The 23,168-nt window shown below is 40.0% G+C and overlaps 1 protein-coding gene across 5 annotated transcripts in view; it reads left to right on the top strand.

Moving 5' to 3' along the window:
• The window catches only part of LOC136883355 (uncharacterized), a 647,239-nt gene that overhangs the window by 455,082 nt on the left and 168,989 nt on the right, over positions 1-23,168 (top strand). For all 5 annotated transcript variants that reach the window (XR_010861242.2, XM_068229694.1, XM_067155608.2 and 2 more), the window contains one exon: positions 10,783-10,966. Coding sequence is in view for 4 of the 5 variants with exons in the window: in XM_068229694.1 (XP_068085795.1) it covers positions 10,783-10,966 (184 nt within the window). In the remaining variant the exon portion in view is untranslated. The remainder of the gene's footprint in view (positions 1-10,782; positions 10,967-23,168) is intronic.

Here is a 23,168-nt window from a genome sequence, read left to right as displayed (position 1 = left end):
TCATCGTTTACTATTGTTAGGATGCCCGGCTCCATGGCAAAACGGTTAGCGTGCTGGCCTTTGGTTACAGGGGTCCCGGGTTCGATTCCCGGCAGGGTCGGTATTTGAACCATCATGGTTATTTTCCCTGGCATGGGGCTGGGTGTATGTGTTGTCTTCATCCTCATTTGATTATCATCAAGGTGCGCAGGTCACCTACGGGAGTCAAACCAAAAGACATGCACCTAGCGAGCCGAACCCGTCCTGGGATATCCCGGCACTAATATCTATACGCCATTTCATTTCCATTGTCAGGATGTCTTCTTCCGCGTCTAGAATTACACGTGGCCGTTTAGGCCATCGCTTCTGAAAGCGTGATGTAACACAACCTGCATCGCGAATACGCTGCAGTACAGCAAGTATCGTTGCTGGATTCGGCACCCCTCTGTTGGGAAGCCTTTTCCGATAGATTCATGGAGGGCGACCCGTGTTCTGTTCTGCCACACGATACACTAGCAGCATATCATGGTATTCGTGGTATCCATACACTGGCATTATTCAAATACAACGACGTTGCGCAACACATCTGCGCAGCGGTTCATCATACATTCGCGGGCGTTTGACTGTCGCGACTGATCGGACCTTGAAAAAAAATAGCCCTCGTACTACTACGAAGTAACTCGCGTACTAGTACGGACGATAATTCGCCTCTCTGACAGCTGTTATTCAGGTCAAGGTCAGACAGACAGCTCATACCTCTAGTCCGGTGGTTTCATGTAGGGGCGGGAACCCGTCCCACCACACCCCCGTCGCTAGGAACAGCACACGACCAAACCGGCACGTGACAGTTCTAGTGAATTTGTCAAACTGCTTACGTGAAATATTCTCCCACAGTGTGATTTCAATACCATGGATTCTTGGGAGACCAACTCGCCGTATGCAGAAACACCCCGTGTTGACGTGTACGTAAATAAAGTTTCTTACGTAAACGAAAGAATGCGTGGGATAGGATTTCCAAGTGAGTAGTATCAGAAGAGAATTGTCAAAGCACATCGAACGTTTTGCTTCATATCAATAAGGGACATGTTACAAAAATAAATTAATTAAACGTACCTCCTCTTCGTGCTTCCAAATGAAAAGAACTTGTTTAATGGTAAATTAAAGCACTCTGCTTTTGCAGTGCCTATTAAACGTATCAAAATAAACGTTGCCAGGCTGAGTGGCTTAGACGGTCAAGCTCTGGTTTCATGAACTTAGCAGGCTCGATCCTGGCTCAGTCCGCTGGTATTTGAAGGTGCTCAAATACGTCCGCTTCTATTCGGTAGAATTACAGGCACGTTAAAGAAAACCCGTGGGCAAAATTCCGAAACCGCGCGTCTCCATTGGCACGTAAACATTTATTATTATTATTATTATTATTATTATTATTATTATTATTATTATTATTATTATTATTATTATTATTATTATTATTATTATTGCTGAGCGAGTTGGCCGTGTGATTAGGAGCGCGCGGCTGTCAGCTTGCATTCGTCGTAAAGCCACCTACCAATATTATAATAAAAACTGTGTTAGTCCATTATTACTAACTATTACTAAAATAAAAGTTAAACGCCCCACTCAAACTCCGTAGCTGGTAATCTGTCAGAAAACACTACAGAAAACACTGAACTTTTAACAAGTCCGAATTATTATTAATCTTATAATTGTGGACATGTCTCCGGAATTACTGAAACATGTACTTACAAATTGTTTTACGTCGCACCGACACAAATAGGTCTTACGGCGACGATGGGAGAGAAAAGGGATACAAGTGGGAAGGAAGCGTTCGAGGCCTTAATAAAGGTACAGTCCCAGTATTTCCCTGATGTGAAAATGGGAAAATACGGAAAACCATCTTCCCTGCTGCCGACAGCGGAGTTCGAATCCACTATCACCAAAATGCAAACTCACAGCTGCGCGCCCCTAACCACACGACCAACTTATTCTAACCTCTAATGCCGGACTGAGTAGCTCGGACGATAGAGCGCTGGTCTTCTGATCCCACCGTGGCAGGTTCGATGGCGGCTTAGTTCGGTGGTATTTGAAGGTGCTCAAATAAGCCAGTCTCGTGTCTGTAGATTTACTTGCACTAAAAAACACTGCGCTAAAAAATTCTGGCATTTCAGCGTCTCCGAAAACCGTGAAAATTAGTTAGTGGAACGTAAAGACATTATTATGATTATTAGTATTATTATTATTATTATTATTATTAGTAGTAGTAGTAGTAGTAGTAGTAATATTATTATGATTACGGAAGTTCTAAGTAAGCGGGTCCATTACAGTCATCACTTTACCTATCGGCACTTACTGTCCAGTAATAAGCCTTCTGTCCGCCTGTGTGGTATAGTGGTTAGTGTGATTAGCTGCCACCCCCCGAAGGCCCGGGTTCGATTTCGAGCTCTGACACGAAATTTGAAAAGTGGTACGAAAGTTGGAACGGGGCCCATTATGCCTCGGGAGGTCAAATGAGTAGAGGTGGTTTGATTCGCACCTCAGCCACCCTGAAAGTGGTTTCCCGTAGTTTTCCACTTCTCCAGGCAAATGCCGCGATAGTACCTAGCTTAAGGCCACGGCCGCTTCCTTCCCTCTTCCTTTTCTCTCCCTTCCCATCCCCCGCAAGGCCCCTGTTCATCCTAGCAGGTGGGGCCGCTTGGGCGAAGTACTGGTCATTCTCCCCAGTTGTATCCCCGACCCAATGTCTCACGCTCCAGGACACTGCCCTTGAGGCGGTAGAGGTGGGTTCCCTTGCTGAGTCCCAACGAAAACCAACCCTGGAGGGTAAACATATTAGGAAAAGGCAGAATAAGCCTTCTATTACAAATGCCCGGCGGCAATTCCACAGTAGCTCTTTTTCCTTCGAGCAATGTTCACGATGGATGAAACTACGGTTTTTGAAATTTGTCGCATTAATAACAATTTCACTGAATACTTATAGTCTTTTCTTTCAGTGCCCACCGTCCTTTCATTGACCTGAAAAGTTTATGAATAAGCATAGACAACTCGCATTGTCTATTGTCAGAAGTTCATCGTAGAGTGTCGCAATAACAGCACAGAAATTTTGCGCCCATTTTTCATTACTTATTAACTATTTCCTTTAATTTTGTCAGCTTGGATCACTGAGTAATGCCAATGACGTCTTATAAATCACACACAACTACACAACACTTGATTCGCATGCATGTGGTGGTACGGATCTTCGACGTCACTGTAAGAATTCTGTGTACTTTTCACACAGACTACCCTAGACCGGTTTTCGAGTACAGCAAGTGGCCAGGCACGTGAGTCAACCTCTCCTACTTGCCAAGCCTTTAGGGGAAGTGCACAACAACATGTGTTGGCCTGCGATAAGAAACAGGTTCAACAAGCCCTATACTCTGCTACTGTACTTCCACTACGCGTGGACAGAATGACGTAACCGGCGTATCCTACTACGGCCATTCAAAACACATTAGCTCCTGAAATATTTGGCTCAGTTATGGGCAAACTAATAGGACAAGGTAAAAAGTACATAGCATATATTGTGAGATGTATTTTTCTTTGCCGACTAGCTTAATATCTGCACGTATACCCCTAACACCCTGTATATATAAGTTTACTAATATTTTCAAGAAACATAATGTCAAGGTTTCGTTTCGTACTGATAATAATAATAGAGTTGTATTGCACAATTCAGCCTCAGTTAATAGATCGAACCCATATTCTAAATCGGGTGTGTATAGATTTAAATATAACGACTGTGGGTGCACATATCTAGGTCAAACAGGACGAAGTTTTAAAATTAGATACACGGAACATACCAATGCCATAAAATATAACAGATTTTTCGCGGTAGGTCAGCATGTACATGATCTAAAATATAAATTCACATCTATAGAACAGGGCATTGAGATCTTGGAGAACTTAGGAAAATGAGGTTTGCTGGATGTTACGGAGGGTTGCTATATACACCTGGAACAGTATTTTAATCTAAACCTTAATTTAAATAAAATTTCTGAAAAGTCAAATATTCCATTTGATTTCCTTATTGAGTTTTTTATAAATGTACATATTCCGGTCAATAGGACGTTTCATATTAAGCGTAATAGCTTTACTCGTTGCTTTCTATGACCACGCCCTCCGGAGCTCCACCAGGTTGCCGCTCCTCAGTTGCTCCTCCCACTTTCCCCTACTTCCCCCCTTTGGTCCCGACCATCCTTGGATGCTTGATTACTATCACAACACTGCTCGCTAGGCTTCATTGTGCTTCGCATGGACAGCGATCTTTTGAGGTGAGTCACGTAAAAACGTTTACGTTATTAGACGTAATCTTATATATTGCCTTCTCAGTTAAGTGATAGTTTATTACATTCCTATTATTACAGGTGCGCATTGAACTGGGAACGTTGTACTTGTTAACATCTTAAAGGACCGACTGCTCGTTTTCACCTCACTAGGATAGCTCCATTTAAGCGACTCTGAAGATTTTATTGAAGTATTTTAACACGATTCTACGTCACGTTTTAAGAAGTTGATAAATTAAGCTGATGTTTCTTCAAGACTATTTTATTTTTAAGTTGTTGTTCTTTTAAATCCACGTTATTTTATAAGTGAGCAAACCGGTTTGCATATGTTTTCATCAATTTATGGTTTAAGACTCGCAAGTCTCGGACTTGTAGAAAATATGGACTTTGAGACAGTATAATCGTAACACAGTTTTAAGTTGTTAATATGGTTTTAAATTGTATTCAGTTTGACGTAGATAAACTTATGTGATTGCCAAATTTTCCTAGATCCTATATCAGCTGATGACGACGCAGAGGGGCGACGAAACTAGTTCTGACTGAAATATATGTTGTAATTTCATCTAGACAACAGTTTTTATGTATTGAATAAGGTGGATCCAAATTATAATAAAAGTTGTAGCATTGCTTCTAATCGCACCATTTCTACTGACGTCATTGTAATGACCTATGTTCATTTCAATTTGGAAAACCACAAAGACAGACTTTCTGAGGATATATAAAGGCAGGTGGAGAGTGAGTGTCTGTCGTTATAATGAAAACTCCCCAACCTGATCGTGACTGATGGTAGGCAAACGGACCTACCATTACAATGAAAATTTCCTAACCCAGTCTTCAAATGAGAAAAGACGTTTGGTGACTTCCCCGCCACGTTTCTAGGGTAACGTTAAGAGCTATGCAACTGAATATAATCTTGCTCATAACGTGTACAGTACCTAACCTACGATTCTGTATATAATGTAGAATTCCGTAGCGAAGCACGGTACGTCAGGTAGTCTGTAATAAAACTACTCTATAAGGGAAACGGTGATGCTAAGGATCCAAATTCGTATCGTGTATTAGCTTTGGAAAACAATATTTTAAAAATCTATTCAAAATTACTCACCGAGAGACTCACAAAGATAATAGAAACACTAATTCTTGACGAACAATTTGGTTTCAGAGAAGGGAGATCAACACTACAAGCGTCCGACTCGTTGGCTGAACGGTAAGCGTACTGGCCTTCCGTTCAGAGGGTCCCGGGTTCGATTCCCGGCCGGATCGGGGATTTTAACCTTAATTGGTTAATTCCAATGGCACGGGGGCTGGGTGTATGTGTTGTCTTCATCATCATTTCATCCTCATCACGACGCGCAGGCCACCTACAGGCGTCAAATAGAAAGACCTGCACCTGGCGAGCCGAACCCGTCCTGGGATATCCTGGCACTAAAAGCCATACGACATTTCATTTCAACACTACAAGCCATAGGCCATCTTCTAAATGACACTGATCAAGCTCTAAGACATCCGAAAGGAAAGTGTCATAGAGTTTTCATTGACTACACCAAAGCATTCAATCTAATTAACACAACTATTCTTTTAGAAAAACTTTATACCATGACTAAAGGAGGAAATTAAATCACGTCAGCTGTAAAAACATTTTGACTTTAAAAATTTGGAAATAAGGATGGAGTAACTAGATCATGAGAGATTACCCAGACAAACGGGCTTTTACAAGGAGACCCAATGAGTCCTTTATTGTTCAATATCGAAACTGCAGATATTACAAAGATTTTAGAGGCAACAAAATCAGTATCCTTATATATGTATGCAGATGATATGATTCTGGGCTCACCAAACAGATATGAACTACAAAAACCATTAAACGCTTTATATCTCTGGCCTGATGTAAATTACTTCACCATCCATTTCACCAAAACATTGCACATGATTTTCCGAAAAGGGGGAAAATCCTCAGCAGAGGACAAAGTGACCCTGGGAAGAAAGAGATTGAGACTGTAATACCCTACAGACTTCATGTAATTCATTTTGGCTCCACATAAAGGAGAGAGCTACAGCTGCTATCAGAGGAATATTCACTATTAAGAACATTACCAGACTGTCTTTGCAAACAGCATTAATGCTATTCCACGTAAAAAATCTCCCCAATACTAACATACGGCATGGAATTGATTTGGATAAAATTATCTTTAACGGATTTAACTACACTAAAAAAAATAAAAGCAGCTTATCTGAAAAGAGATTTGGGAGTTTGAAGAACAGCATCTTCTCCTCTAGTTTATGAACTGGCAAGATAACAATTCTATTTAGAAGATCTACGGCTGAATCTACCACTACCTGCTAATAATCTTGCAACAAAAGTGATTGAGAGAAGAAAACAAAATCGTGCAGAAATATCTCAAGACTTCTAGGCTACTGACACAATGATTGACAGGAGATGGACAAACGAAAACTAACAATTAAGATCTGTTTTAACAAGACTCGCAATTCATGGCTTTCATCATAAATTGTGTACTAATAAGAAATTCCATGGGCCAAATATTGAGTGCGTGTGTGTATTATGTGGAAAACACCGTGACAAGTATCATATAACTGTTTGCAATAAGAGAGTCAGATTAATAGTCGATTACAGTAAAGACTGTATTACATAAATTTTACTTGCACATTTGTGCGAAATTCCAAATATAAATGTATAATAAACATCGCACATTTCTCGCATTAATAAACATCGATATTTTGTTTGGAAGCGGCCAATGAGTAAAGGACTTTTGGCCACTGGTGTAAAAGAGCTGAAATGGTGGGATATGAAAACAAATGTCTGAAGTAGCAATTGAGGCTTTCACGGCCGGCGTTACAAATCATGTCAGCGTTTTCCGGGTTTGTAGGCCGTGGTCCAGGAGCGAGTGAATGTCCTGACGATTCACCGAAGACTGCCTTCGGCATTGTCAAGGGTTCCGACTGACTTCGATAGCAGCGAATCTCTCAGTGGAATGAAGTGCTGTTGTAATTCCACCTATTTATATAGTGCAGGATACGGTACGCTGCTCGCCTATTGGCCGCCATGGTGGGGGGGGGGGCAGTCGCTGATTGGCAGTTCTTCGGCCAATGGTTGAAGCATTAGGGAGCCCGGTGTACACTGACCTGCCTTGGCGGAGACAGGCAGCTGATCACCCGTTACTTTCTTCTGGTCTGCCGCGGCTATCGTGTCCTTCAGGGTTGGAGCTTTCAAGACTGGACAACAGGCTTTGTTTACCCGTTCAGATTCCTCCTTACGGTTGAAGCTGTTGGTGTGCTTTAGGATTTCAATGGCTTCCCTCTTTAGCCCGGTGTGATAAGGCACAGTAGTTGACAGTACTTCGGTGTTGCTGTACTGTATGTCATGGCCTGCTAGCAGCGAGTGTTCAGCGACTGATGATCTATCTGTCTGTCCCAGCCGGCTATGTCTGTTATGCTCCTTCAGTCGTGTGGCGATGCTGCGTTTGGTCCCTATGTATACCTGGCCGCAGCTGCACCTGCTGTGGAGAGAGGATAGCGCTTGTCTTTGGCAGACCTAAGCAGTTCCTGAATTTTCTTCGTCGGCCTGTATATGGTTTTAACCCCATGGGACTCCAGTAGCCTCCCTATTCTGTCCGTTACTTTCTCGATATACGGCAGAAAGGCTTTAGCTGCCGTCCGCTCCTCTTCTTTTTCCTTGGTTGTTGGACATCTGGGATGGAGTGCTCGCTGAATATCTTTGGGGCTGTACCCGTTAGTGCGTAGGGCCCTATTGAGTTGGCTGAGTTCTTCGCTTAAGTGCTGAGGTTGACGAATTCTCTTAGTACGGTCGGCTAGCGTCTTAATCACTCCGTATTTTTGTCGTGGGTGGTGGTTGGACGACTTCTGAAGATAGCGGTCTGTGTGGGTCGGCTTGCGGTATACTGTGTGTTCCAAGTTTAAATCGGCAGTCTTCATTACCGGAACATCGAGGGAAGGGAGCTTCCCTCGTTTTCTGTCTCCATAGTGAACTGAATACTGGTGTTAATACTCTTCAGTTGCTGTAGAAACAGCTGTAATTGTTCCTTTCCGTGGCTCCAGATCACAAAGGTGTCATCTACGAAGCGCAGCCACACCTTAGGTTTCAGTGGTGCGGTCTCGAGTGCTTTATCTTCGAACTTTTCCATATATAAATTTGTTATCACCGGACTCAGAGGACTGCCCATGGCGACGCCGTCCACTTGTTTACAGAAATTGCCATCCCACAGAAAATAGCCTGTCGTGAGGCAGTGGTTGAACAAGTTGGTAATCTCCTCGGGAAAAATCCGGGCGATGTGGTCCATGGCCTCATTCACAGGTACCTTAGTGAAGAGTGAGACCACGACAAAGCTGACAAGCAGGTCTTCGGCTTCCAGCTGGATGTTATTCAGTTTTTCTATGAAATGACCTGAATCTCTGACGTACGACTGTGTGCCACCGATGTAAGGCTGTAGTAAGGTGGCCAGATGTTTAGCAATATCGTAGTTCGGTGATCCAATAGCACTCACGATGGGCCGTAGAGGTACGTTGTCCTTGTGTATCTTGGGTAAGCCATATAGCCTCGGAGGTAGAGCTTCACTTCTGGAGGTTTCCCTGTTCACACTGTCTAGCAATGAAGAGGCGTTTATAAGGCTGCTGGTGTTACGAAGAATCCGATTGGTTGGATCTTTCGGTACTCTGTGGTAGGTCTCTGGGTCCCAAATCTCCGACATCTTCGCAGTGTAATCATTAGTTGCCATGATGACAGTGGCGTTCCCTTCATCCGCGGGAAAAATGAGTACACTCTCGTCCATGTTCAGAGTTTTGATGGCCTTCCTCTCTTGAGTCGTGAGGTTGCTCTTAGGTGCTGGTGCCTTTCTCAGTATCCGTGAGGCTTCGTGGCGGATTTATTTTGCCAGGTCAGAGGTAAATTGCGAATAGCAGCTTCGATATTCGCGGCGATCTCCTCCACGGGAATCGAAGGAGGGGTAACCGCAAAATTTCCTCCTTTAGCCAGTAGAGAGGCTTCTGCCTCTGACAGGCAACGGCTAGTCAGGTTGACGATTGTCCGTGAGGTATCCAAGGCAGGCGTAGTCTTAGGCGCAGGACGCTTCTCTTGATATCGCTCGAACTTATTCTTCTGCCGGTTGGTCGACTGATCGAATGTCGAAGTCATGGAAGAGTAGGTGATACGATCCGCCTTTTCCCAGTCCTTTGGTGAAAGTGTGGCGCTCAGAAGATAATGCAGCTGTAAAAGCGCGTGGTCGACAGTAGCGAGCTCCTTGCGCGTGGAGCGTATACGTTCCCGCAGCAGTGAGCGCTCCGTTCTATCGTAGATGCGATGTGACTGGGCAGAGCAGAACGGTCTCTTCATTCTCAGAAATTTGGGCACTATACCCGAATCTCTGCATCGGAGAAGAAAAGTGAGTGAAGACAAGAGCTGCGCCTTCTTCTTACGAAGTTTCTCGAAGCGACGGAGTGAGTTTGAAATTTCCTCCCCGTAGATGTGATTCATATAGCAATTAAGGCTTTCACGGCCGGCGTTACAAATCATGTCAGCGCTTTCTGTGCTTGTAGGCCGTGGTCCAGGAGCGAGTGAATGGTCTACAAGCCCGGAAAACGCTGACATTAAATGTCTGAAGTTCACCAAAAAAGTAAGCTAAAATCAAGATAAATAATAGAATAATCAGGAGGCGGGAAAAACTGTCAAAAACCGGGAGTCTCCCGCCTAAATCGGGAAAGTTGGAAGGTATGCAGCAATAGTATTACTCATATTATTTGCAATTAACACCAGTTGTAGCAGAAATTATCGATCCAACTCCATGATTTGAAATGTTCATCCAGCTGAAGTTGATTTTCAACAGCATGATAAATACGTATCAACCAACTTCCTTGCATCATATAGCCTAAAACAGATTGTTGTCAAACTAAAGGGGACTATTCTTCAGTCATTTTTGATGAGGTGACAGCAGTTTCCTGCGTAATCAAGTACAGATGCTTCGACATCATAACACTGTAGAAATCTGCTCATGCTTCCAATATTAACAATTTTACAAACATATTGCTTTATTTTTTAATCACAATTTGTGAGCTTTTCTGCTATATTTGGCAACCCTGAGTAGTTAGATCAGATAATTCTTTGTAACTGTGTAAAAGGCGAGTGGCTTTAGGCTGCTAAGATGAAATGGCGTATGACTTTTAGTGCCAGGATGTGTCCGAGGACATCAGCTCGCCAGGTGCAGACTCCCGTACGTGACCTGTGCGTCGTGGTGAGGATGAAATGATGATGAAGACGACACATACACCCAGTCCCCGTGCCAGAGGAATTAACCAATTATGGTTAAAATTCTCGACCCTACCTGTAATCGAACCTGGGACCTCTATGACTAAAGGCCAGCACGCTGATCATTTAGCCATGGAGCCGGACGGCACCATCCATTGCTAGACATGGACAGTTCACTAACAAGAGTTCCTCCTGTTACTTTGACAGTGTCAACCTCGTAGTTCGTCGTCTTGGTGGAGGCTACGGAGCAAAGATCTCCCGAGGAACACAGGTCGCAGTGGCATGTGCGCTTGCAGCCCATTCTACCAACCGTCCCGTGAGATTTGTTATGATGATGGAGCCCAACATGGAGTCCATGGGCAAGCGGTATGCATGTGGCTTGGACTATGAGGTAAGTTGTTCTCTGCAGATTATTGCACACTCCAAACACCGCTCCATATTTTGTTTTGTGATAAAAATGGGCTCCTCTGTTTAAAATAAAATTGTTCTTCCTGTGCTACGTGTTCTTGATATTTACTTTCTGACTACATGTTATATATTGACAGTTCGTTTCCTTTTCTATTAAAATTACCTCTGGTCAGTCTTCTGGGGCCTGTTTTTCATTCCATACAATCTTAAGCAGTTTATTTGCTATGTGCTTTACGTCACACCGGTACAGGTAGGTCTTATGGCGACGATGGGATAGGAAACGGCTAGGAGTTTGAAGGAAGCGGCCGTGGTCTTAATTAAGGTACAGCCCCAGCATTTGCCCGGTGTGAAAATGGCAAACCACAGAAAACCATCTTCAGGGCTGCCGACAGTGGGATTCGAACACACTATCTCCCGGATGCAAGCTCACAGCTGCACGACTCTAACCGCATGGCCAACTCGCCCGGTCTTGAGCAGTTTGTAAAGGATATAATACAAAGAAATATGTATGTATGTCCCATACATAATAAGAAACTCCAAAAATTAAAGACAAAAAATCCTTGGCCTTTACAAAGAGGAAGAAGGAGGAAGAGGATATGGAGGAAGAGGATCGCTGTTGCTCCAGCGAGACAATACAACACAATCGTTGGCAAATGAAAGGAATCGTCAAGTAGCAAAAATAATAATTAGTATTCAACACCTTACTGAAGAACATACGACCATCACTCCTTGAAGACAGAAGTATCAATATCTAGACATCATGCTACTTGATAAGATCAAAGAAACCTACTGTAACACAGATATCACATGCCCTAGTTCCAAGCATCACACACAGAGAAAATATAAGTACACTGATTTCTTGGTGGAAATTATAGCAGTGTCAAGATTATCAGTAGTTTTGGAATTACATCGTTTTTATATTTGGCTGAAACATGTGTGCATGAAACAATGTGTCCCCAGTCTGAGAATGTGCATGTCTTTGCATATATTGGACTTTTTCCTGATTTGGTACTGTTTAGTCGATATCACTATCATTGTTAGAAATAGGAAAGGATTTCCACCTATCAATACTTGTTTATTGCACTTATTAAGCTACAGGATCAGTTTCGACCCTTTACATAAGGTCATCCTCAGCTGAACCACGCATACATATATATGTGATGAAGCTATGATTAAGATAGTATTGTCAAAGGAATGCCATACGATAATAAGCATTAGGTCACATCCAAATGGGGCATGTCTTAACGTGAACTGGCATATACGTCACTATGTACAACAATGCATTGTATGTCTAAAATAGTATGTTTAAGATCTTAAAATTAGTTGATAAAACATTTCTCACTTAAAACTAACATATATATGTGTACAAGATGAATACAATATATGGGAGCACTTCATGCACATGAACGTTCGTGTCTTGCTTGTTGGCTGACTCCCGTGTTCAAGTCTTATTTACACAGTTGTACACTCAGCTGCTGTTCCTGGAGTTTAAAAATTGTATGAATAAAACATTTTGTCTTCATGTATGTACATAGAGTAAAACACTTTCCAGTTTTAAAAGGTGCCAGACGTGTAGTTAAAATTAAGCTAACATTTGCTCAGCTCTGCTGTGTGTGTTGCCTTATGTTAAAACCAAATCATGTTGTCCTGTGACGTCCATAAAATTTGAGTGACTTTGGGTTCAAAGTAGTGGCTCCTTTCCCATTTGTAGCTGTGCAGTTACGTTATATTATCTGTGGAAAATAAGATTGAACTATGAGTGATATTTATGTTGGAGGAAGGTCTAAGGCTTGTGTGCTAATTTGAATATGTACTTACTGTTGTTGGTGTGGCTGAGATGTGTTTGATATGCGAGCGTGTTGTGTACTGCTTCGTGTTCTTCTTGGGCTGCTGTGAGGGGAAGGGAAGGAGGGGTAGGGACAGTTGCTGTTGTGGGGGTAGGGGTGGAGCTGGGTGTGTTGTTAGATGTTTTTCTGTCGCGTGTCGCGTTCTGTTTATCGATTATCTTCAGGTAAGAGTTTTTTAGGGCGGGGATAACTGTATAGAAGATGATGTTAGTTTCTTCTGTGATTTCATTCATGTTATACTGGTGTGCTGATCTAGATTCTTCTGTTATGTTGAGCAAGGAGCCTTTGAGGTTTGCATGTCATTATCGATGTTTGTGAAACTGTGTTTATAGTCTGCGACATGTTGTCCTGTTGAGGAAAAATGATTGTGTTTTACCGCGTTTATGTGTTCATTATATCGGGTTAGGAAGCTTCTAGCGGTGCGTCCGACATAGCTTGTCTCACAGTTATTGCATTTGATACGGTATACCCCCGAGTAGTTGTATTTGTTGTTGCTGGCGTTGTGTATGATATTGGTACTGTTTGTGTGTAGTTAGTTATGGAGTATATGTGTACATTATTGAAGGTGAATAGTGCATGCTCTTTCTTGGATTCGTCTGCTTTTGTTAGTTTGGTTTTGGGTTGGGATTTTATTTTGTGAATGATTTTGTTGATCATTTCTTTCTTGTATCCATTGTTTTTAGCTATGTCGTGAATTAGTTGTAATTCTTTGTTTAGATCTTCTTTTGTGTGTGTTGGGGTGAACGGAATCTATTTTGATTATATTTGAGGTATGCGTGGGTTTTCTGTATATTCTGTAAGAAAGGTGGTCTTCTTGTCTAGTTATCGTTATGTCCAAGTAGTTCAGATTGCGCTTGTTTTCGGTTTCCATGGTAAATTTTATATGGGAGTCTATTGTGTTGAGTTTATCTAATATTATCAGTTTCATTTGTGGATCTATTGTCGATGATGACGAAAATGTCATCAACAAATCTACACCAAAAATGATATTGTCTATTTTATTAATTGATGTGTGCTCCAAATAGTCAATGTAAATTTCGGCGAGTATTCCAGAAGCGGGAGATCCCATCGGTAATCTTTTTTGCTGATAAATAGTATCATGAAATTTAAAGAAGTTGTTACCAATGGCAAAATTAAGAAATTTAATGAACTCTTCTATTTCTAAAGTGCTGTGAATTTTTAGATTAGATTCAATGATTTCTATTGTTCGTTTTGTGGGAATGTTCGGGTACATGTTTATTATATCAAATGATGCGAGATTATGATATGGTTCAATCTTTAATCATTTCGTTCTATTACAAAAATCTATTGAATTCCGTACTGTTTTATTAGCTGAGAATACACAGTGCTTTTTGAGGAATTTTTGAATAAATTGCGAGAGTTTATAGGTTGGGCTTGCTCTGTAGTTAATAATAGGTCTCATTGGTATATGTTCTTTGTGTATTTTGGGATAAGCTTTAGCAGTTGGTATTTGAGGGTTCATTACTATACGTTTAGAGGATTCTATTTCAGTTTAAAGAAAGTGTGTATTATTTTAATAAGGCTTTAAAGTTTCTTTGTATGTTATTACTCGGATCTTTTAACTTAATTTTAACTATACGTCTGGCACCTTTTAAAATTGGAAAGTGTTTTACTCTATGTACATACATGAAGACAAAATGTTGTTTTACTCATACAATGTTTAAACTCCAGGAACAGCAGCTGAGTGTACAACTGTGTAAATAAGACTTGAACACGGGAGTCAGCCAACAAGCAAGACACGAACGTTCATGTGCATGAAGTGCTCCCATATATTGTATTAATCTTGTACATATATATGTTAGTTTTAAGTGAGATATGTTTTATCAACTAATTTTAAGATATTAAACATACTATTTTAGACATACAATGCATTGTTGTACATAGTGACATATATGCCAGTTCACGTTACGACATGCCCCATTTGGATGTGACCTAAAGTTTATTATCGTATGGCATTCCTTTGACAATACTATCTTAATCATAGCTTCATCACATAGATATGTATGCATGGTTCAGCTGATCCTGTAGCTAAATAAGTGCAATAAACAAGTATTGATAGGTGGAAATCCTTTCCTATTTCTAATTGTGTAGTTCGTCAATACGGAAATGAAAATTATTGATTACGTTAATTATCATTGTACATATTTAATCCTTTTTACAGGAAAATGTTTAAAAAATATATAATTGGTTACCTTTTGTTTAAATAGTAATAAACAATTATTTACAAACCGAAGAAAATAAAGGTCTGGTTTGGGTCATAGAATACCCGACACTGCAGTGCAGTTGAGCGTTGATTGAGAATGTATGTGGTCGGACGTTACTTTTCGATCCCTGTTCTTGTTGTAATAAAACTCCAGCTATCGCCTGTAGGAAAATGCCACCAGTAAAACTACAACTTTAAGGCAGCCATATATTATTGTAACACTTCTTACATTATTCAGAACATACAAAATAAACTTGTGGCAGAGTAGCTGAAAGAAATCCCATAGTGGTATGAGAGGGTAAAGGAAGCAGTGAAAAATAAGAAAGCATGGTAAGTTTGGAATGAGATAAAACAGAAGAAACTAGAAGTAAGTATCTGGAAAATAAAACAAGTTGCAAGAAAGTAGTAAGTGAAGAAAAGTGCATTGTTGGATGCGTGTGTGAATGGTTGGCTGTTGAGAGAGCTCTTGCGTTGTTGCAGTGATAAAGTAGTTAAAACATACTGAAATTGTTTAAATTATATGTGTGTGTGTGTTCCATTTAGTGCTATTTATATATTGGTGTTTAGTGCTTGTTGGTAGAAATTGGGAGTAGTGATATTTATTTGAATTTTATAACAAGTAATTCATTTGGTGTTCAGTAGATTAAGTTTTCTAGGTTAAGTAGGCTTGTTCGAATTCTAGGTTTAGGAAATACTTTAGGTAATAATATTATCTTTTAAAACAATATTTTTAAGTATCTGTAGGTTCGTTGGTATAATACCGGTACTTACAAAGGCAGATTATCATAAGGAATTGTAACACATTGTAACTTTCGCCGCAACTCTTCCGATATTTCGTATAGATATCTGTTCAAACTATCACGAACGTCATAATTTATTTTAAAAAATAACACGATTCGCCTGAAAAGTTTGATTTAAAAAGAAGTTAAAGAGAACACACGGTAATTTCACTGGATAATTACGGTACGTAACAGTTTTTGGATTGTTGACGACTCCATTCGAATTGTTGACGATTGTTGATACATGCACATGGTAGTTGTGTAAATAAATACAAAATCAGTTGATTACTATATTCGATAATTTGTAGTCTTAGTTCCCAGCATACTATGTACTTTCCACCTTCGTTTATTCATCGAGTAAAAGTTAATAATCAAATTCCTATATCCCAATAATATTGCAGTTCAAGATCCTGGCGTAGTTATGACAGAAATTATTGTAGACCTCTTATTTTTTAGCATTTAAGGACACTTATTGTCCGTCTCACATAGTAGGGAAAATAACAGTAATCCACCAGCGATAAAATTTCATATAACCACATCTCAGCTGAGAATTGTAGTGTAGACACAGTATATTTAGATAGTACCGTATCTTGCCTGCTATATTCGTGTGTATCTTTCGTGTTAATCTATTAGAGAATATTACTAATAATAACCTGTCTAAGCATTTAGCTTTGTTCTGACCTTTGAGTACGGTAGTTCTTGCAAATTTCAAACTTGCAATTTTCATTTCTGTTTTTGGTTAGTAGTGACATACAGTACTGGTATTGTAATTAGGATACGTCTGAACGTAGTTTAAACTTAGTGTACTGTACAGTACAGTAGTATACGAATAATATCTTATTAGAATTTAACGTGCTTATTTTATTATTGTAAAATATTTATAACCGGGCGAGTTGGCCGTGCGCGTAGAGGCGTGCGGCTGTGAGCTTGCATCCGGGAGATAGTAGGTTCGAATCCCACTATCGGCAGCCCTGAAGATGGTATTCCGTGGTTTCCCATTTTCACACCAGGCAAATGCTGGGGCTGTACCTTAATTAAGGCCACGGCCGCTTCCTTCCAACTCCTAGGCCTTTCCCATCCCATCGTCGCCATAAGACCTAACTGTGTCGGTGCGACGTAAAGCCCCTAGCAAAAAAAATATATTTATGTAGTACCGGTATAGTAGAAGTATGCGTAGAAACTCTCGTACTAAAATTCTGTTGTTGTAATTAAGATAGGCTTAACTTCAGTTTAGATTTGTGTAAATCTTGTGTATTCCTTTCGGTAATCAGTAATTAACAGCAGTTTTTATCATGTTAGGGTGTTGTAGAATAAAAATGGAGGTCGACTAAGTGGTAGTGTAGTCGTATATTAATTACCTTATTGTGGTGTGACTATCCCAGACAATATATCCCTCCGTTCATTCCTTTGCACATAAGTTATTTTATTTTCCTTTTATTATTCATTCATTCATTAATTCATTCATTCATTCATTTATTTCAATTAATTCCAACGAGCCTGCAGGCTCATACATAGGAATTGTACAGGATATTACATACTGGCGGGCACTTACCCATCAAAATATAGTTTGTGTATATAAGATTATTAGTAAATGGTTGAGCATATAAACACGTACAATATATAAAATATATACATCATCAATATGAGGATTACAGAGAATTATTTCTGACTGTATTTATATTTACATAACAAGAAAGTTGCAAAGGTATAAGAATAGATTACAGAGTAGGGTATTTACATTTATATAATATAAAAGTAGCAGAGGTACAAGAATAGTTCCGGACAGTTTGCAAGATTGTTTGGGAGAATGACTTAAATGACAACTGATATTTTGATTTAAAGAGCACTGTACCGCTCCCAAAAATAATGCTTGACTCTTTGTTTGAATTTTGCCAAAGTTGGTGCTGTTTTTACCTCCACAGGGATGTTATTAAATAACTGGATCGCAGAGAACTTAAAGCTCTTTATACCATATTTATAAGAGCGAATATTGTATAAGGCAAAGTCATTCACGTGCCTAGTACTATATGGATGGTTGTCAGAATTCAAAGTATATGCAGTGTTGTGGTGTATAAATTTATGTTTTATTTTATACATGAGTACAGCTGTATTGAATTCTGTACTCATGCCTAGGGGTGGTATTTTAGCACTTAGGTATAGATATTTTATTGGCGTTAGGTAGGGAATATTAAGTATATTTCTAACAGCTCTATTTTGTACTACCATTAGCTCATTCAAGTCAGACTTCTTACAGCGCATCCAGATTACATTCAAATATTGTACGTGACTATGAATTAAAGAGTAGTAGATCTGTTTTAGAAGATGTTGTGGGATAAGATAACTAAGTTTCTTTAAAATTCCTGCAACAGGTGTGATGGTTTTAGTAATGTATTCAACATTGTCTGTCCAGTTCAAGTTCCTATCAATAACCAACCCAAGATATTTGACAGTTCCAACTAGTTTTATTTCAGTATTCTGCATATATATTTTACTGTCTGGGATTTCATTCTGACCTTGTTTTGTCATTATCATATAATTAGTCTTTTGCACATTAATTGTTAATTTATTTGCTTGAAACCACAAGCACAGAGTATTGAGGTCTTCCTGCATATCTTTAACAATGGAGTCTATATTGGAACCAGTATAGAACAAGTTTGTGTCGTCGGCATATAGTGTAATACGTCCTTTCAAATGGCAAGTTGCAATGTCGTTGATGTAGACTAGAAAGAGTATCGGCCCTAATACCGACCCCTGTGGAACGCCATGGGTTACCCCTATTGCTGAGCTCCTACAGTTATTCAGCACTACATACTGTTTTCTATCAGACAGGTAATTATCAAACCACTTCAAATCAACACCACGAACTCCTGCTCTCTCTAATTTAGCCAACAATCTTTCATGGTCCACTGTATCAAAGGCCTTTTTTAGATCTATAAACAAACAACCAGTAAAATTATTAGAATCTATTGACTCTTGCAGCAGATTTATGAGATCTACGGTTGCTATTTCAGTGTTAGAATTCTCACGAAAGCCATATTGTGCATTGTAAAAGAAATTATTTTTCTTTAAAAAAGTGAGAAGTTTCTTTTTAACAATAGTTTCTAATATTTTGGAGATTATGGAGAGAATGCAGATAGGCCTATATTTACTAGGATTCCTCCCATCCCCACCTTTGAAGACAGGAACTACTTTAGCTACTTTTAGCTCACTATTGTCGCGGCCACCAAATTAGGCGGGTGAGGAAAACTGCGCTGACGTCAGATATAGGAACGGCGAAGCGACAGATGGTCGAGAGTCGCTTACCCCCGGGCACGGATTGGCAACGCTGATCGTGCAGTGCTGTCAAACTGAAGCCCATCCGCTCCAGGCCACCTTACCCGAGTCATTCCCTGTCAAGCAGCTGTTGAGCTCGCGTCGTAAGTGCAGTTAAAGATGGATAGTGAATGTGAATTGATTTGGGTCAAGTCAAGAGAGAAGTGGCAGAGAGGAACACGACATTCAAAATAAAGGGCGTAGAAAAACTCACGTCAGAAGCCATCGACCGTGTGACTGTTGCAGATTGGGAAAAGTGCTTCAATCGCGCGGAAGATGTTCAATTAGACGATTGGGCCAAGGAAATAGTAAGGGACGAAACAAAGGAGCCATTCATCATCATTATAAAAGACGACTCGACAGATAGTGAGATGAGTGATGACAGTGACTAAGACTGCCTTGAAGCCAGAAACTATTCTTACTTCATTGTAAATTAATGTAAACCTATTCTTTAAAGTAGTTCTTTTCCTATATTACGCGGTACAATATGCTGTATTCAAATATTTATAATGTAATAAAACTGATACGGATTAATATGTAATCCGAAAGTATTTACGGGGTCGTGCAGCCTATGCTGGTGCGCGCGCCCCGAACTGCCTCAGCTAGCGACATATACATGATTGCTTTCCGGGCCATTTTCCAGGAAAATTACAAGACTCACGGAAATATGTTTCAGATAAAAAATATAAGTCAGGCGATTTTTTAGATTTTTCCCGCAGACAAAATTTTATTGGCTGAAGAAATAAAAACTTGGCCGCTTACTGAAATTTTCAATACATGATTCTACGGATTTAAACTTACTCATTCAAGATTTTATTTTTCATAATTATTTAAAGTGGTTTATATGGAAAATAGTTATGCCACTGGAATCAGCAGTCTTTTCTGAAGCTTGTAGTATAATTTGTCTCGAAACATATTATAAAGTAACATCAGGAGCTTGAGAGAGAACAACTTGCCTCGCTCTTCGATATGATGTGTTTAGTTAGACATTTCTTCGCCAGTTGATACATAGCCTTGGCAACAGCGTAATTTCTCTGACCCGCCTAATTTCGTGGCCGCGACAATAGGTAATGTACGGTACCAGATGCCAAGGATTCGTTAATGATCTCTGTTAGCATCCTACTTAAAGAATCCTGGAATTTTTTTAGAAAGTTGGCAGTTATACCGTCCTGCCCACAGCTACTCTTGTTTTTTAGATTTGATATTATAGATCTTACTTCTGTTTCATCAGTTGGGTATAGGTAAAATGAGTTCATGTAACTAGTAACCCCAAGGGTTTCAGTGCTCTGGGGAGGGATTGCTGAAGCCAGGGTTTTAGCAATATTTGAAAAATATAAATTTAATGATTCACATATTTCCTGGATGTCTGTAATTATCTTCTTATCTATTTCTAGAGATGTACAATTATCGTCTTTTGTTGTTTTTTTGTTATGTATGATTTCATTGATTATTTTCCATGTTTCCTTTGGGTTCTTGTTATGAATTCTAAATTTTTCAGAGTAATATTTGTTTTTTAAGCTCCTTTTTAGATTTGTCACATTGTTTCTACACCTGCGATATTCCTGATTGAGATTGATGTTATTCTTTAGGGTTGGATTTTTAAGTTTCGCATGTAAAATGTCACGTCACTTAATAAGGCTGAGAAGTTCAGAAGATATCCATGGCAAGCTACCAGTTCTTTGTGTTCGATGACTTTGTGCTTTCTGTCTTTGTGTACTAAGCGGTAGTTGGTCAATAAAGGAATTATATATTATGTCAATCCTATTAGTAGTGTTGTTTATTACTTTTGTGTTATGTTCAGTGATATTACTACTTTCAGGTCTATCATCTTTTCGGTCTACATTAGTTGCTTTCAGCGTTTTCAGTTCAAGTGATTGTGATGGAGATTTAGACATTGGCAAAAGAATATCAAATATTAATATATTATGGTCAGTTACATAGCTACGGTACCAACATTTGATAAATAATAATATATTCCAGAATTATTTATAGACACATGACTGATCTATTAAAGTGCTTGTGGTATCACATATTCGTGTTGGATATACATTATTGCATTGCTTGAAATCATAGCAAGAAAGCAGGTTCATGTATTTTCTTTTTAGTTGGTCACTAGTTAAGATATCAATATTCGTGTCACCCAAAAATAGGCATAAATTGTTAGTTGTTTTACTTAGAAAATTTTCGAGGGATGCTAGAAATGGTGTGGCATTATTCCTATTTGGTTTATATCCTGCAATTAAATCAATACTTTTATATTTACTACTACTAAATTTAACCCTATAAATTTCAACCCATTCACAATTCATTTTCACATTTACTTTCCAACGGTGCGAAATGTAAATACCTAAGCCACCTCCAGCTTTGCCGTCTCTGTGTGAAAAAATGCTTATTAGGTATATTATAGTATTTCGCCTCCTCACTTTTTACCCAAGTTTCTGTCACAACCAATACATCTACCTGGCCTATAATGTGCAACAGAATTTCTATTTCCTCAAGTTTGTTTCGGATACTCCTGCTGTTTAGGTACACGCACCTAAGCGCACTGTAAGATTTTGACGGGCCAGTACAGCTGTTTCCGTCCAGGTGAGAAGCAACTCTATATGAACTGATGTTCTGTAAAACAAAATTATTTATGGAATCGTATTGTATTTCATAACAGCCTAATGGAAAAATGGAATATCCGTTGTAACACTTAGGTACTGCCATTAACGAGTGTTGGTATGATATCTTGGCTGTGCCGTTACACTTGTGTCTTCGCTCTGTAACTTTCTAATATCATCAATGCTCCTAATTCGCACTGATCGATGGTTTTCAGTTCTTCTTACGTAGATTTTGCAGTCCCTTGTCCAAATATATTTATATCCATATTGCCGTAGACCCTGGCCATTTTGTGGAGATATTTATTCCCTGATGTCAGATGTTCGTTGATATATACAGCTCGGTTAGCTGCTTGGATACCTGAATCTTTTGAGCTTAGTGTTGATTTATGCTTTCTTGCTGCGAGCAGCTGATCCCTTTTTAACCGGCTACAAAATTTTACAAGGAGAGGAGGAGGGAGTCCCTGCTTCTTTTGGGGTAGACTATGACACGCATCAATATCACCGTCGGTCACTTCGACACCAAGCGCATTGCCAAGTGCTTTCACAACTGCGACTGGATTCTCGTCACCAAGCTGAGGCAGTCCATGAATTTCTACGTTGTTCCTCCGGACGTACTGTTGGAGGTCTTGATTTTCTTCTCTAAACTTAGAGACTTCTTCATCTGCTCTTGTCTTTTCCCTTTAGAGGACGGCAACCTTAGACTTCAATGCCGCTACTTCTGCCGTAGCGTTTTTAAAGTCATCAGTTATTTTGTGCAGCTGACGCTTAATATCGTCGAAACTCTCAGCACAGAAGGTTACTGACTTTATGATTTTTCTTTCCGTAAAGAATGGCGAAGGAGTGCAAGTGTACGAACTGTGGGTGTGGCGAGGCATTGAGGGGTATGAGGGAGAAGTTGGAGAGTTTGATGGAGATAATTAGGATTCTCATAGAAGACAAGAAGGAAGGTAGGCCTCCCTCAAACAATGTACAGGTTACAGTAGGTGTACAAGAGGGAGGGGAAGGATAGGAGGGAGCTGTAGAAGACAGGTGGTCTAATGTTCTAAGGGGAAGGCGATTGCAGGCTAAGAGCTCTATTCAGGATCAGAATTCAGGACAGGTGTCTGTGCAAAATCGTTACGAGCCTCCCCAGGTAGAGCAACAGAGGGAAGATGAGGAACAGGGAACTGCTGCTGAGATGTGTGGAAGTAGGAGGAAGGGAAATATAGAGTAGAGGATAGGAAACGACAGGTGTAACAGGGTCATGGGAAGGAAAAATGGAGGAGGAAGTAGCTTCTGCAGCTATCAGGAAAGATAGGGCTGACCAGGAGGAGAGGGGATGAAATGAGGTGGGTAGGGTTGAGGCTCTGGTCATGAGGGATTCCATCGTTAGACATGTGAGGAAAGTGTGTGGAGGAAAGGGAACCAGGGTAGAGTGTTA

The sequence above is a fragment of the Anabrus simplex genome, chromosome 11, assembly GCF_040414725.1.
Source record: "Anabrus simplex isolate iqAnaSimp1 chromosome 11, ASM4041472v1, whole genome shotgun sequence".
Taxonomy (NCBI): domain Eukaryota; kingdom Metazoa; phylum Arthropoda; class Insecta; order Orthoptera; family Tettigoniidae; genus Anabrus; species Anabrus simplex.
The sequence above is the reverse complement of the archived record's forward strand: the minus strand, read 5'-3'. Positions and strand labels throughout refer to the sequence as shown.